Source organism: Neovison vison, chromosome 10, assembly GCF_020171115.1.
Source record: "Neovison vison isolate M4711 chromosome 10, ASM_NN_V1, whole genome shotgun sequence".
Taxonomy (NCBI): domain Eukaryota; kingdom Metazoa; phylum Chordata; class Mammalia; order Carnivora; family Mustelidae; genus Neogale; species Neogale vison.
Genome location: NC_058100.1, coordinates 448,931 through 463,332, shown reverse-complemented (window position 1 = coordinate 463,332; position 14,402 = coordinate 448,931). Strand labels below are relative to the sequence as shown.

Genomic DNA, 14,402 nt, shown 5'->3' with positions numbered 1-14,402 from the left:
TTAAAAAAAAAAAAAAAGTATTGAAGAATGAACCAAAACTTGACTTGGGTATTGCCTTGCCTGTACTATTATCTATTGTGGGTCTGATTTATATACAGGAATAAAATATCATTTATTCTATTAGGGTTTATTAGGGTGGTTCTCAGATCCAGCTTCTTAATAAATGCTACTCATCCACAGTCTCTATCCAGGAATGTCTCTGCCTGTCTTGTTGCTGGACAGTCCATCGGCAGTGGGCGGCATTCATTTGAGAAAAGAGGACTTCTTAGAGATGCTATTGATGTGTGTATCCAACCAGGGCCAGAATGGAAGTAGCTTCAGACTGTTGATGTAAATAAACATTGGGAAGTCATGTAGAACTGGAAATCCACCAGATCTCAAAATTAGTCACTTGTGTTAGTGTTAGGGATGGAAGGCAGGGATGAAGGAATACAGAAATGAAAAATGAAGTCCCCAGAAAATAAAATCAAACACCATGAGGTCCGACCATTATTCCAGCAACTTGGGGTCAGACAAAGACAGGCTCTTGTCTAGTGCCTTCTTTTTCTATAACCTCACATCCTCGGCTTGCCATCTGCGACCAGCGGTTATAGAGCAGTCCAGACTGATGTAGTAGATCCAGCACATTCGTGCGCGTCCCTCTGTCCCTGTGTCTCAGCTAGGTTGGGTTGCTCTCACTCACTCCGGTTTACCCTGTTGGAAACTGGATGCTCACTCCGTCTAGCCAGGGTGCCCTGTTCGAAAGGCCTCTACGGCCCAGCGGCTGGGAGAAGAGAAATGGGAGAAGGCTCTCAGCACTAAAGATCTGTGCTTTACGGGTTCGAGTTTCATGTTTAAGCAACAGCTACACGTTACTTTAGATCCGTGTGTTCTAACTACACTGAAGGCCTCGAGGAAGAAGGTTCTGGGAGGGTGTCTTGAAGAAATCAGAGGGAAGATGTGGTCATTGATTTGGGGGCCTAGGCAATTAGAATCTCCAGAATTCAGTGCAAGTTTTTTGGTTTGTTTGTTTGTTTGTTAAATCAGAAAAGCAAGTAGGATGCTTTTACAGCTCGCCCCAAAAGACCAAAACTACGATTGTCTAATAGATAAGATTGGGCATGCGGGAACCCGGTGGGGAGGGTTTCGATTTCAGAGTCATTTCTAGAGGGTTTCTTGCTGAGGGCGGGTGCTAAGTAGAGCTCTGGCAAGTGGATGCGGGTCCCGTTTGTCTCGTTTCAGGGTTTTGGTCCCTCCAGAAGGCTGTAGACTTGTCACTGTCTGTTCACTCAAGCAACTGATAACAGTATCTTCTTTTGCCTTAACTCGTGACAGCATAGACTGTCCTTAGGGCTGTCATAGAACCTCCTCTTTTGTAAACCCGCAGGTGGCCGGGACCATGTTGTTGTGGGCGTAATGAGCTTAGGGTCCCCGTTGGCAGTTCAGCGTCTGTACCGGAGCTCAGCTGCTTTGCCCTTCTTCTCCCTGCATGCTGTTTCCTTCCTGAACCTCTGCAAACCAGTGAGACAACCCAAAGGAGAGTGAGATACAGGGGAAACATTTAGAATTTTCATTCAGATCAGTGTGATAAGAACACTCCTCTCTTGTCCCCATTTCTGAAGCCAGTAGCTGTGTGTGTGTGTGGTCCCCACACATGGAATTTAGACGGACAATCCCGTGGCTGAGGCTTCACCACCACTACTGTCTTGGTATTTTCTTCGTCCTAGGACTTGGATACCCTGGGTGAATTGGGACAGACTTAAGTTACCTTGAATCTCTTTGCTTAGTGTAGAAAAAAATTTTAACTTTTCTATGAACTTTCACTGTTGAAATACTTGGATTTTTCTTTTTCTTGTCTAGTGAGCCAGACCGAGGAAGGCTGACTCCCTCCCCAGACATCATTGTTTTATCTGATAATGAGGCTTCCAGTCCCCGTTCCAGCTCCCGAATGGAAGAAAGACTCAAAGCAGCCAACCTAGAGATGTTTAAGGTAAAAAAGAGAGAAAAAAGTAAAAAGAATTTCTTTCTTCGTTTTTTGCTCCTCCTATGTAAGAGTCCCAGTTCTGTGTTTTTATGGTTTACTTTTTTAATCTAAATAATTACCCATTGGTGAAAATTTCTTTTCCCATTGATGAAACTTTTCTTTTTTTTTTTTTTTTTTTTTAAGATTTTATTTATTTATTTGACAGACAGAGATCACAAGTAGGCAGAGAGGCAGGCAGAGAGAGAGAGAGGAGAAAGCAGGCTCCCCGCTGAGCAGAGAGCCCGATGCGGGACTCGATCCCAGGACCCTGAGATCATGACCTGAGCCGAAGGCAGCGGCTTAACCCACTGAGCCACCCAGGTGCCCCTGATGAAACTTTTCATAAGTAATTCTCAACCTCAAGGGCATGCTCTTTAATTATTTAATTTTTAGAATTTTTTTTTAAAGATCTTATTTTATGTTGTTTTTAAAGATTTATGTATTTTTATTTGAGAGAAGACAAGCTGGGGAAGAAGCAGAGGGAAAAGGAGACTCTCACTCAGACTCCCCCCTGGGTGAGCCCAATGTGGGGCTCGGCCCCATGACCCGAGCTGAAATCAAGAGTCGGACATTCAATCAACTGAGCCCCCCAGATGCCCTGAAAGAATTTTTTTTTTTTTTTAAGATTTTATTTATGTGGCAGAGGGAGAGAGCACAAGCAGGGGGAGAGGGAGAGGGAGAAGCAGGCTCCTCCTTGCCGAGCAGAGAGTCCGATGCGGGGGCTCCATCCCAGGACCCCGGGATCATGACCTGAGCCGAAGGCAGACACCCAACCAACTGAGCCACCCGGGCGCCCTGCCACTGAAGATACTATTTTTAAGTAACCTCTACACCCAACATGGGACTCTACCCTACAACCCCAAGATCAAGAGTCATGCGTTCCACCTACTTACTGAGCTAGCCACGTGCCCCAAGGGCATGCCCTTTGACAGGGAATTATTAGAACCAAGTGAAGAATACAGTTTGACAGAGCATATTGAGTATAACTTACCTTTGGAAAACACGAAAACAGAACTTTATTTGTCACATAAACTCTAGGCTAGAACCACCCTATCCTGGTTCTCATAATATGAAGGGATTTCTAAGTGTTTATGCATATCTAGAAGAAACTTGGCTTTAAAAGATCCAGAAACATTATTTTAAAGGAAAGTAGTGTCTCCCTGTGGCCATTCTTCTGTTTTGCCAGGAGTCTGGTTGATTGCAGTTTATATGTGCTCTCTTCTCTGACTCTGAGCACTTCTGAGCACCTGCTGAATACCAGGCCCTATGCTGGGCTCCGGGACAGAAAGACGCCCATCCCGGTGCTGCTTCTGCTTGGGAGGCGATTCCAGCCCAGGAGGAAGCCTTATCTTGCAGGAAGGGACTCTGTCTGGGCGCATGCTCCCCTCGCTCACCGCCTCCTGTCTCCTCAGGGGAAAGGCATGGAGGAACGGCAGCAGCTCATCAAGCAGCTGAGAGATGAGCTACGGCTGGAGGAAGCTCGGCTGGTGCTGTTAAAGAAACTGAGGCAGAGCCAGCTACAGAAAGAGAACGTGGTCCAGAAGGTATTATGCCCTAGAAATGCATGTCTGGGTTTGAGAATGGACCTCCCACGTAGGTTCCATTGGGTGGCCTGTTCTTCTCTGGTCCCATGGGTTTTCGTTTCTAAGAATAGTGGTGGTTTCTGTTTTTGTTTCATCTTAGGCTTTTTTTTTTTTTTTTTAAAGATTTTATTTATTTATTTGACAGAGAGAGAGATCACAAGTAGGCAGAGAGGCAGGCAGAGAGAGAGGAGGAAGCAGGCTCCCTGCTGAGCAGAGAGGCCGATGTGGGGCTCGATCCCAGGACCCTGAGATCATGACCTGAGCCAAAGCAGAGGCTTAACCCACTGAGCCACCCAGGTGCCCATCTTTATCTTAGGCTTTAATCAAGAAAACCTTGATTCCATTTTTCTCAGTTTTCCTTCTGGTCAACAGAAGCTTCACCCCAGCAAGGAATTTTGAAAGTCTGGGAGTGTGCCGGGCTTGTACTCTGTCTCTGGTGTTTTCTCTCCTCAGACCCCAGTCGTGCAGAATGCCGCGTCCATTGTTCAGCCGTCTCCTGCCCACGGGGGACAGCAGGGCCTGTCCAAGCTCCCCTCCCGGCCTGGAGCCCAAGGGGTTGAACCACAGAGTCTGAGAACATTACAGGTATGTGACCCACCTTGGGGTCTTTGTGTTGGAGAGCCCTGTGTCTCCCATCTCTGGTTTGGGACTTTGGTGACAATTATAGAAGAACCTGGCTGGGAGGGGTGCTGTCACCCACGATCCTGGGTCCGCCTGGCATGACTTGCTGTATGGTGCTAGGCGGCGTAGTAGAGTGAGTAATCCCCACCTTCCATCTGGACATTTCTAGCTCTGCCCCTTTCCATCTAGCTTCTACCAAGAAAAACCAGGTAATTCCTGCTGCTGATCAAGATTTACACTGATGATACGTTTATTCAGTAGATCGTTAGACAAAGTTTGCATTTCCACTCAGCTGTGCGTTACAGTGTTACCTCATTAGCATTTTGGTGGGGCATTTTACCAGCCATGACTACTTCTTTTCCTCTTTTCCCCCTTCAGGGTCACAGTGTTATCCGCTCGGCGGCCAGTACCGCGCTCCCACATATGCTGATGTCTCAACGTGTCATCGCACCGAACCCTGCCCAGCTGCAGGGCCAGCGGGGCCCTCCCAAGCCTGGCCTTGTGCGCACCACAACACCCAGCATGAACCCTGCCATCAACTACCAGCCGGTAAGAGAGCCCTGCTGTGCAGGCAGGGAAGTCTTTGGTCACTTTCCCTGTTGAGAGGACCAGAGGGTTGAAGGTTTGGACGCAGAGAAGATGTAGGACAAGCCAGGGCGGTTCTGGTGGAGTTGGGGTTGACAGCCGTCCTGATGGGAGTGCTGGCCAGGGGAGCCCCTGAGGACAGGAGTGGGCAAGGCGGGTGGCGCAGTGAGGAGCGGCGAGTCCGCCTGCCTAGAAGGAAGCAGGGGCCTGGGGAAGAAGAGGCCGCAGGACAGAGGGCAGAGAGCATCCCCCCGTTTTCCTCTAAGCTGTTGTCCTAGCCGCTGCCATTCTCCTCTGCGGTGTGCTGGATCTTTGTCCTTGAGGTCGGACACCTCTGGCTTTTCCTGAGCTCGGGGCAAGCTTGGCAGTGCAGACGGGGCTCACATAGTGTTTCCTGCCATGAAAGCAAGACTTGGTCCTTGCTCCCACCTGCCGTCACTGACCGCTGCGCTCCCTGCATTCCAGCAGTCGAGTTCTGTTCCCTGCCAGCGCACAGCATCCTCCGCCATCTATATGAACCTTGCCTCCCACATCCAGCCAGGGACCGTGAACAGAGTGTCCTCACCACTTCCCAGCCCTAGCGCCATGACTGACGCCGCCAACTCCCAGGCCGCAGCCAAGCTGGCTCTCCGCAAACAGCTGGAGAAGACCCTCCTGGAGATCCCGCCCCCGAAGCCCCCCGCCCCCCTGCTCCACTTCCTGCCTAGTGCAGCCAACAGCGAGTTCATCTACATGGTGGGCTTGGAAGAGGTCGTCCAGAGCGTCATCGACAGCCAAGGTGAGGCCGCCAGGCCTGACGGACATGGGCCGAGGCTCGCGGGGGACCGTATGCCTCCAAGTGACCTCTGAGGAGAGGCTCACTCTTGCCGCACTCCCTCCGTTGTTTAGAGGCTGTTCAGGAACAACACAGCAGAAATGCTTTTCATGGGTCTGCATAGCTTAGGCTTCGTATTTTTACCGTATTTTGCGTATTTTTGCAGTTCATTGTTTAGTTTTCAGTGGTGCCTGGCACCGTGGGTGCATTTCCGATGACTGGAGCACTTGCTGTTCACGTCTGTGTGCGGGTGGCATTGTGCTGCGTTGTCGTGGCCTGTCCCTGCCGATGGAGGACTCAGAGTTGAGAAAGTAGGACTTCTGGAGGACGTGGGCGGTCCTAGTCGTGGCCGGACCGGGCTGGGATGTATTAACACTAACAAGTTACCACGCCGGAATTTCCAAACTCGTGGTCTTAGCGGGGAGCACGTGACGGTAGGGGCGAGTGCCCGAGGGACTCAGTCCTGACTCGCAGCAGATCTCGAAGGGAGCGATTCAGACACTGATCGCTAAAAATTGTGAACTTCTGGGCCAGGGCTGAGTGCAGTCTGACGTAGAAAGACGCTGTGGAGCAGAAGTGTTGGCGGAGTCGGACGGCGTCCGCTGGAACGAAGCAGTTTCCGTCTCGCTGGTCGAGGAAGTCAGGGCACGTGGGTTCTCGGGCGGCTTGGCCGTGAGCGGCCACACTTGGACTCGTCTCTAAACAGGGCGCTGTGCGCCGAATTCCCTGAGGTGGTGTTGTGACAGTCAGAGAAAATGGAACTGTTTTCTGAATTGTAGAGTCTCCTTACTTCGGCAGAATAACCTTCTGAAAAATTGGTTTGAAGAGGAGTTGGGGTGGGAAGCGCGAGCGCCTCATTGTTCTTCTCGTTGGCGTCTAGGCAAGAGCTGCGCTTCGCTCCTGCGGGTCGAACCCTTTGTCTGCGCCCAGTGCCGCACAGACTTCACCCCGCACTGGAAGCAGGAGAAGAACGGGAAGATCCTGTGTGAGCAGTGCATGACCTCCAACCAGAAGAAGGCTCTGAAGGCCGAGCACACCAACCGGCTGAAAAACGCGTTTGTTAAAGCCCTACAGCAGGAACAGGTAAGGCCGCGCACCCCGCAGCCCCGGCTCCGGTGGGGCTTTCCCAAGAGGTAGTTCATTCTGGTTCAGCAGGGTTGTCTGTGACCCCCCCCCAGGCCCCGACGACCTGGACTCTGGCAGCGCAAGGCCCGGGTTCCCAGTTTCTCTCCTTACTGTTCGGTCTTCCCCTTTCCACTTGATTGTCTCTGGTCGGGCAGGAGTGGAACAACAGTGTGGTCCATTGTGGGGAGGGGCAGGCGGCTGAGACGTGGGCTTCCCATCCTAGTGGGACCGAGGAAGTCCCTCCATTCGCGCGACCTTATTTCCGCCTCCAAGAAATGGGTTTTGGTGGGACTCGTGTTGGCTGCACTAGGCAGGAAGTGGAGCAGGGGAGCGGGGGGCTTCCGGGGGCTTCGGGGGCGGGATCTCCAGGAGGGTCTTCTCCAGCTGTTTGCGGAGCACCAGCTTGGCTGCGGCCAAGGGTTCTCCTGAACCTCTTGGAGAGACAGAATCTCTACAGCCCGTGGTTGGCAAGGGAATGACAGTGGAGAGAGCGGACTGGGACGCGGCCCAGGGGAGAGGAGGGTGCGGAGTGAGTGCGTGGGCCCCCGTGGCGTTTCCGGAGTCCCGAATGTCCGGGGGAGAGGAGGATGTGTGGAGAGGCTTGGATCCTTCTCCTCTGTCCCGTCTCTGTCCCACCACTCATCAGACCCCTTTGGGTAGCATCATGGATCTTCTGGAAAACGGGTAGACAAGAGTCAAAACTAAAACCTCCGTAACCTGGTCGTGGTTCATCGGTTGAGTCTGCTGGTTGCCACCGCCCAGACCTCTCCTGGCCACTCCTGAGCACCAGCTTTCCCAGACAGACGGCTCCCCTCATCGGCGAGGCCATGTTGGCTGCTTGTGGCCAGAGACATGGGCGCGCCTCCCCCACCCAACTCTTGGCCTGTTCCATCTCCCTCCTGCTCGCTGGCAGCCTTAAGAGATACGAAGACTTCTAGGTTTTGTGGGTGGGACACGGAGTGCTGTCCTGCCAAGCTGACCCGATGACCCCCGACAGGAGATTGAACAGCGACTCCAGCAGCAGGCCGCCCTCTCCCCTACGGCGGCTCCCGCCGTGTCCAGTGTCGGCAAACAAGACACCATCATGAGACATCATACGCTTCGGCAGGTGAGCGTCTCTGGGAGGGCTTTTCGGCCGCTGACCCCATCTTGTCTTTCCTCGGTGGGAAGCCCTTCTGCTCTTCTGTACCCCACATCCTTCCCTCCCCGCTTACCCTTTCCGTGGCGGCCACGTTGTCATCCCACCCCTCCCCCGTCCGCTGTCCGTTGCAGGCCCCACAGCCCCAGAGCAGCCTGCAGCGTGGAATCCCCACCTCTGCCCGGTCCATGCTCTCCAACTTTGCACAGGCGCCCCAGCTCTCCGTGCCGGGCGGCCTCCTCGGGATGCCAGGTAAGAAGGGCTGGGCTGGCTTGGCCACAGCTCCCTGGGAACAGAGTCTCTCCTGTTTCTGCTCGCTCTCGAGGCCCGCCTCCCTCTTCCTTACGGCAGGTGTTGGCTAAGTTCGTAACACATTCAGGGCCCAGCACACCGGGGTTTTGGTGGTGAAGACGCCACAGTCGCTGCCGTTACCGGTTCACTGTGTGGCGCGCCCTGTTGGCGGCCGTGTGGCTGCTGATCTCTGGGCGAGGAGCGCGGGCTGCTCCCTGGACGGCAGGGGGTGCTTCCTCGCAGCCGGCCCCCCCAAACCCAGAGCAGATTCCAGGAGTGTGTCTCCTTGCCTTGGTTAGTGACTCCCGTCTCACCACTGTTTCCTCTGACTCTGCCATCCTGTCAAGACTGTGCTTACTGTAGTCCTGCTAGGACCGAAGTGTCGAGAAGACCTCATTTGCTAAAGATGGCGTGCGGGGGGGGGGGGCAGTTGGCCACTGACCTAAAACTTGCCAGAGTCTGGACAGGGGCAGACGGCTTCCGCTGCTTCCTCCCCAGCCCCAGCTCCGTGCCCCCGGAGGTGCTGCCTCCTCTTCTAATGCCCGCCCCCGACTTCTGTCTTCCGGGTCCAGGTGTCAACATCGCATACTTGAACACCGGCATCGGAGGACACAAAGCTCCCAGTTTGGCGGACCGACAGCGGGAGTACCTTTTAGACATGATCCCTCCCCGGTCTATAGCGCAGTCCATCAGCGGGCAGAAATAACGCCTGTCCACGCGCACTGCCCCGGCCTCGAACCCTCTACCCCTCCTCTCCCGTTGCCCCCAACTTCCGTCGCATGCAGTGCCTGTACTGGTGCCTACCATACACGGAAAAAACCGAGAAACAGAAGACAGACCTAGAAATCAACAGGAAGACCCGCGCCTGCCCCGCCACCCCCCACTGCTGCGACCCTGCTGCTCTGTCTTCTCTCCTGTCCCCATTCACAGGGAGGTGCCCCTCGCCTCTGGTGGAGGTCAGAGGGAGGGCCTGGGGAGCCATCTAAGCCCTCTGACGTGTGTCTCTAAAGTTTTTATGCTATAATTATTGTCATTTTTAATGATGATGTGTCTCCTCCCTTTGTTCAGTGGACGGTTAAACCTTTTTATTTTCCCTCAATATTTTTCTTTTTCCCTTTACTTTTGCCTTTTTTTTTTTTAAGCACAGATGACAGATAAGTGACAGGAGCACTGCAGGGGCTCCCCAGGGGACATGACTGGGGGTGTCGGGAGCAGAAGTTTGTAATGCACTTAACCTGGGGGGGGGCATCAAACAGAGGACATCAGCCTTGGGTGTCTCTGGTCTGGACAGTCTGGGAAGCAGTGTTCGTGCTGAAGTCGGGCTCTGAGAATGAGGGGAAGGAGCCTGGAGGGAGAAGCTTTAACCCACAGAGAAGGGGACGAGGGACATGAGGACAAGTGGTGTTCAGCCAAGAGGGACGGAGGCTGGTCTTGGCCTCCTGGATGCTCTCCTGGTCCCAGTGGAGACGGAAGTCTGTCAACTAGCCCAAAATTATTTCATCTTATTTTCTTTGTAAAATTCTGCCCCTCCCCCAACCACATATTTACTCCTGATCTGCTCCTGGCAAGAGAGAAGCGTAGCCCCAGCTCTTATGTGGCTGTTCCAGCCCAACGTAGCCGGGGTCCTAGGAGTTGGGCTGGGCATGGTGAGTGAGACCGCGCAGCGCAGAGACTGGGGGCGGGCAGGGGCCAGGAGGGCTTCCTCTCTGAGCCGGGGAGACTCCGTCCATCTTGCCCTCCCAGGGCCCGGAGGAGAGGGCAGGGAGGGAGGCCAGAGCAGCCCGGAGTCCTGCTCCAGCCTCCCACAGCAGGTACAGCAGTAACTGCTCGGAGCCAGACCCCTCTGGTCGCCAGCTCTGGACCTCTGTGCCCAGTAGCTGTTGGCTCCCCCCAAGCCCACCCCCCAGAACTCTAGTTAAAGTTTCCTTTTGAGTTGTTTTCAGCTTTTTCTTTAAGCGCTACTAATGTAGAGAATGAACTGAATTGTGCAATGTTGCTGTTCTGGGGTCGGGGGAGGTTAGCATCCCATCTGCCCACACCCCGGGGGTGGGGGCAGGGACCAGGCTGGTTTGGAGGTAAGGGAAGCCCCTTGGAGGCTGGGGTTTCCGCTCTCGCTCTCCGGTAAAGTTCACTCACCTGCCTCTGCAGCTCTAGAAGCTGCCTGAGTGCGGGGTGGGGAGGGAAGGGTTACTCGGAGCAGCAAGGTGTGAAGACTGGATTTGAGCATTTTGCCCTTGAAAGCCACCTGGAAAAATTCCCCCATTTTTATTTTAAGAAATAAAATAATTTTTTTAGAGTAAGAAGGCACTTTTAAAATTAACACACATACAGACTGCACACCTTCCCCATAAAGTTTGGGGGGTGAGGGGTGGAGGAGTTGCTGGAATCCGGCTCGGCACCCCCCCCCCATACCCCAGAGCCACTGCGGGGTACTCTACTGGCCCTACGGGCCTCCCTGGCTTTTTTCTTTCCTTCCCCCAAATTCATTGAGCACTTAATAAAGGAGCAGAGATACAGCCTGTGTCCCGGCTCCCCCAGTGGTGCAGCGATCTGAAGCTGGACGCTAGGAACAAGGTGATGGGACTGTCCGGAGTTCAGGGGGAATGTGGTCCCCCGGACTGTAAGTGGTGGGGGAGGGTGGGGTTAGGAAACTGGGTCTGGGATTATTTTAAATTTATATATATATATATAAAGATATATTCTTACATCTTTTGTTTGCCCTCTGTGCTTCGAAAGCACTGGATAAATTGTTTGGTTTTGCTTTTCTCTCTTCCACAAAATTGGAAGCACCCCCCACCCCCGCCCACAAGTCATCTCGCCTGGTGGCCTGTCTAGCCTCTTCCGCCCGCCTGCCGTGACCAAGTGCCATTTCTGTTACGTCTCCCCTCCCCCAGCTCGGAGGTACCAGGTGCCCAAGTCCATCACTTGAGACTCAAAGTGAGGAACAGAGAATGTGCAATACCGTCTGGTTGGGGCCACCCCTGCCCTGCGCTGAGCCTCCTCCCCGGGAGCCGGCACCTCTGAGTGCGGTTTGGAAGCAGGACGCTTGCATGGGAGGGGAGTGGCGGGGAAGGCAGCCCAGTGCCTGCCCGGGGCCTGAGGCCGCAGGGAGGACAGGGCGGCCTTCCCTGCTTCTGTCCCCTCAGGCTCCGTTGCTTAGAGGCTGCTTGTCGAATCGTAGAGCTCTGTGACCCTTGCTCAGTCGCTGAGGTTTGATTTCTTACCCCTCCCCCCCATCTTCATGCCCTTCCTTGGGCTTCGTGATGGGGGGAGTTTCCCGGAATCATGGTGAAGTCGGAGCCTTCCGCCGCCTCCCTTCCTTATTTCTCTAGATCCTCGTCGCTGATCACCTCGTGTCCCTCTGAGTCTCTTGTTGCTCCCCATCGCCAGGCTGGGCCCGTAGACACTAACCCTCCTGCCTGAAGATAGGAAAGACGCCGTGTTCAGGGTCTGCTCTCCCGGAGCTCTGGAAGCTCAGAGGACGACTAGAGTGAGGACCCCCTGGTTCTTCCCGAGTCCTCTGCATCCAGAGGCTCTCCAGGTGGTCCTTCGTGGACAGAGGCTTCCTCCCGAGATGCCCGACACGGGCAGCTGAGCAGGAAAGCTTGGGTAAAGCTGAGGGACGGAGGTCTTCATTTGTCAACCCTTCTTAATTCTTGATTTTCATTTTCTGTTCTTCTCATTTGACCACAGCATCTGGACTTTCTCATCCCCGGAATAAGTATTTTTCCATATTTTTGGATTTATGTATGGTAGACAGTTTTTTTTTTGTTTTTTTTTTTTTTAAGACACAAAGATAAATGTTTTCCTGCTTTGGTTACCTTTCCTTTCCCCTTTAAAAGGACTTAGCTGTAGAGCCGCTTTGTAAAGATGCTTCTTGGTATTTTACTTTTGTCCCTTACCCCAAGCACTCCTTCCTCCTAACCTCCCTCTCCACACCCCACCCCACCCGGCCCTAGGCTCCCCTGCCCTCCAACAAGACCTTCATTAGCTTATGATACTTGCTGCCGAGATGTTATAACAAGGACTCATTCGTGTATATAAGCTATTTCTTGATCCATTTAAAAGGAATTGTACATTGTGTAGAAAAAAAAAAAAAACCTGAAAAAGAGAAAAAAAAGCCCTCGCCATGGATATTGTGAAACTGTGTTATGTCATTTTGTAATGTGCCCGTTTGTGTATGATCCGTGCAAAAGGGTTTCTGGGGAAGGGGCGGGGGTCGGGAGGCAGGGCTGCGGAGGGCGGGGCGGGGAGTGGGCCGGGCCCAGCACACAGACTGGCAGCGGCTCCAGCCCCATCCCTCCTCAGAGATGCCACCTCCCCCACCTCCCAGCCCTGATTTGTGCCTTGCCTCCCCGCCGGGTCACCAGCACTGCCTCGGCAGAGCCCACGCCCTCCCCCAACCTGCCCACCCTCCACCCCAGCATTAGGCGGATACTGTGGGAAGTGCTGGGGGTCGGGAGGTAGCCGAGGAATGGGGCAGTTCCTGGGGACATCGAAACCAAGTATTATTATGAATTGTAACTGTATTTGCACTGTTTTTTTCCCTCTGATTGCATCAGCATATATACAATATACCTATATAACGAAATTCAGTGTCAAGCTTTCTTATGCAGGGGATCTCCCCCACCCCGCCCCCCAAACAACCTAGTTCTGTGGGTCTTTGCGAGTAGGTTATCGAGGGATGATAGAGAGAAAGGACTCGAACAAGACCTCCTAAGGAAGCCTCACCTCCCGAGCCCCGCACATCTGCTCGCAGTTTCCGGCTTCGTAAATTGGGGTGAGGGGCCACCGTGAAACTCGGGTTCCTGGTCTGGGCCGTAGTGGGGTGGCAGCACCGGCCGGAAACTGGGGTCGCCCCAGGCTTCCCCATGAACTTGCTGTGTGACCTGTGGTAGTTCATCTTCCGGGTCTCCGTTTCCTTACTTGTGAGGTGACCGGGGAGAGCAAACGCCAGGCCGTCTGCTTCCTTCCTCACCTGCCGGGCGACAGGCCCCCCGCCGGTCCTCTGCTTTTGAGAAGGGGCAGGCTGACGTCTGGCCATCAGGGCACCTGGGAGTGCTGTGGCCTCAGGCCCGCGACCCCATCGCGGCAGCCGCAGGGTCGCAGGGTCGGAGGGGCGCGTGAGTGGCGGAGCCCAGGCTGCTAGTCTAGCCTCGCTGCGCCCTCTGTGAGCTGCTGGGGGGGTGGGGGGGGGAGCAGAGGTGACAGTGTAGCAGAGCCCGGTGCACCCCAGTTCTTGGCTCCTTCAGAACTCACGTGAGCCCTTGCAGGCGGCTCCCCAGGGCCTGGGCTGAGGCTCCCACCCTGTAGGCTCCTGGCCTGGGAAGCCTGGAGAGGATCTGGGGAGGTGGCGTAGGCCTGGGGAAGGTGGGGGCAGAGCAGGGTTGGGGCGGGGAGCAGGGCTGGGGCGGGATGGGCCTCTCTGAATGCGGGTGGGGGGGGCAAGACCCTTTTGCACAGGCTCTAAGTTTCCTTTTTTTTAACTCATTCTGATTTTCTGCATTGTGTTTGGAAATTAAAATGAAAAAACTAAGACCAACAGAAACTGGTTTTCAAAAAGGCAAATACACTCCCATCTGTTTCAGATGCTGCTGAGCATTTCAGCAGTAACAGATTCAAATAATAAGCTAATTTTTGGAGAAAGGATTAAAAGAAAAAAACTTTGTAATATTTATCACTTGCAAGCTATGTTTAATAAAGAAAGGAATGGTTTCTAAACTTTTCCTGTGGCTCGTGCTTTGGTCATGGCTGGCTTGGGGCGGCAGTTTGGTGGGGGAGTTCCAGGGGTGATTGGGGTAGCATGGGGCAGCTCTGCGATGCCCGCTTTCCTTCCACTGCAGTGGTCACAGGAAACCCTTGCTCATCCCCTGTCATGGACCCTGTGTTCCAGAAGCCAGTGGCCTGCCGTCCGAGGGCCCAACGGTACCTCGCAGGAGGCTGTGTCCCCAGCTGTCCTTGGCCCTGCCAGTCCTCCCGCTGTGGTCTCTCCGGGTTGCAGAGCCCTCTGTCACGTGCTGGTCTCCCGTGGTGGCGGCCGTCCCCTCATCCGCACACGGCGTCCCCCAGGTTCTCCTTCCAACCCAGAACATTAACCTGATCCTAAATTATTTTTTCCATATGCTTTTTTTATGTCCCAACAAAACACTTAAGTCAGGTCCACCCAGTAGGATGGGATGCTGAAAGTTTGGGTTGGTTTTATTTTTTAACTGTGCCCTTTCTACATTTAAAACCGGTTAATTA

The 14,402-nt window shown here is 53.8% G+C and overlaps 1 protein-coding gene across 3 annotated transcripts in view; it reads left to right on the top strand.

Moving 5' to 3' along the window:
- The window catches only part of GATAD2B (GATA zinc finger domain containing 2B), an 86,904-nt gene extending 73,024 nt beyond the window's left edge, over positions 1-13,880 (top strand). Inside the window, exons 3-11 of one of the 3 annotated variants that reach the window (XM_044266388.1) lie at positions 1,840-1,969; positions 3,415-3,546; positions 4,039-4,170; positions 4,585-4,755; positions 5,329-5,569; positions 6,486-6,688; positions 7,728-7,838; positions 8,003-8,120; positions 8,732-13,880. In XM_044266388.1, the coding sequence (XP_044122323.1) occupies positions 1,840-1,969; positions 3,415-3,546; positions 4,039-4,170; positions 4,585-4,755; positions 5,329-5,569; positions 6,486-6,688; positions 7,728-7,838; positions 8,003-8,120; positions 8,732-8,865 (1,372 nt within the window). In that variant the 3' untranslated portion in view covers positions 8,866-13,880. Of the gene's footprint in view, positions 1-1,839; positions 1,970-3,414; positions 3,547-4,038; positions 4,171-4,584; positions 4,756-5,256; positions 5,570-6,485; positions 6,689-7,727; positions 7,839-8,002; positions 8,121-8,731 lie in introns of all 3 variants that reach the window. The other 2 variants (XM_044266387.1, XM_044266386.1) reach the window with 2 other exon arrangements.
- The last annotated feature ends 522 nt before the right edge of the window (positions 13,881-14,402 follow it).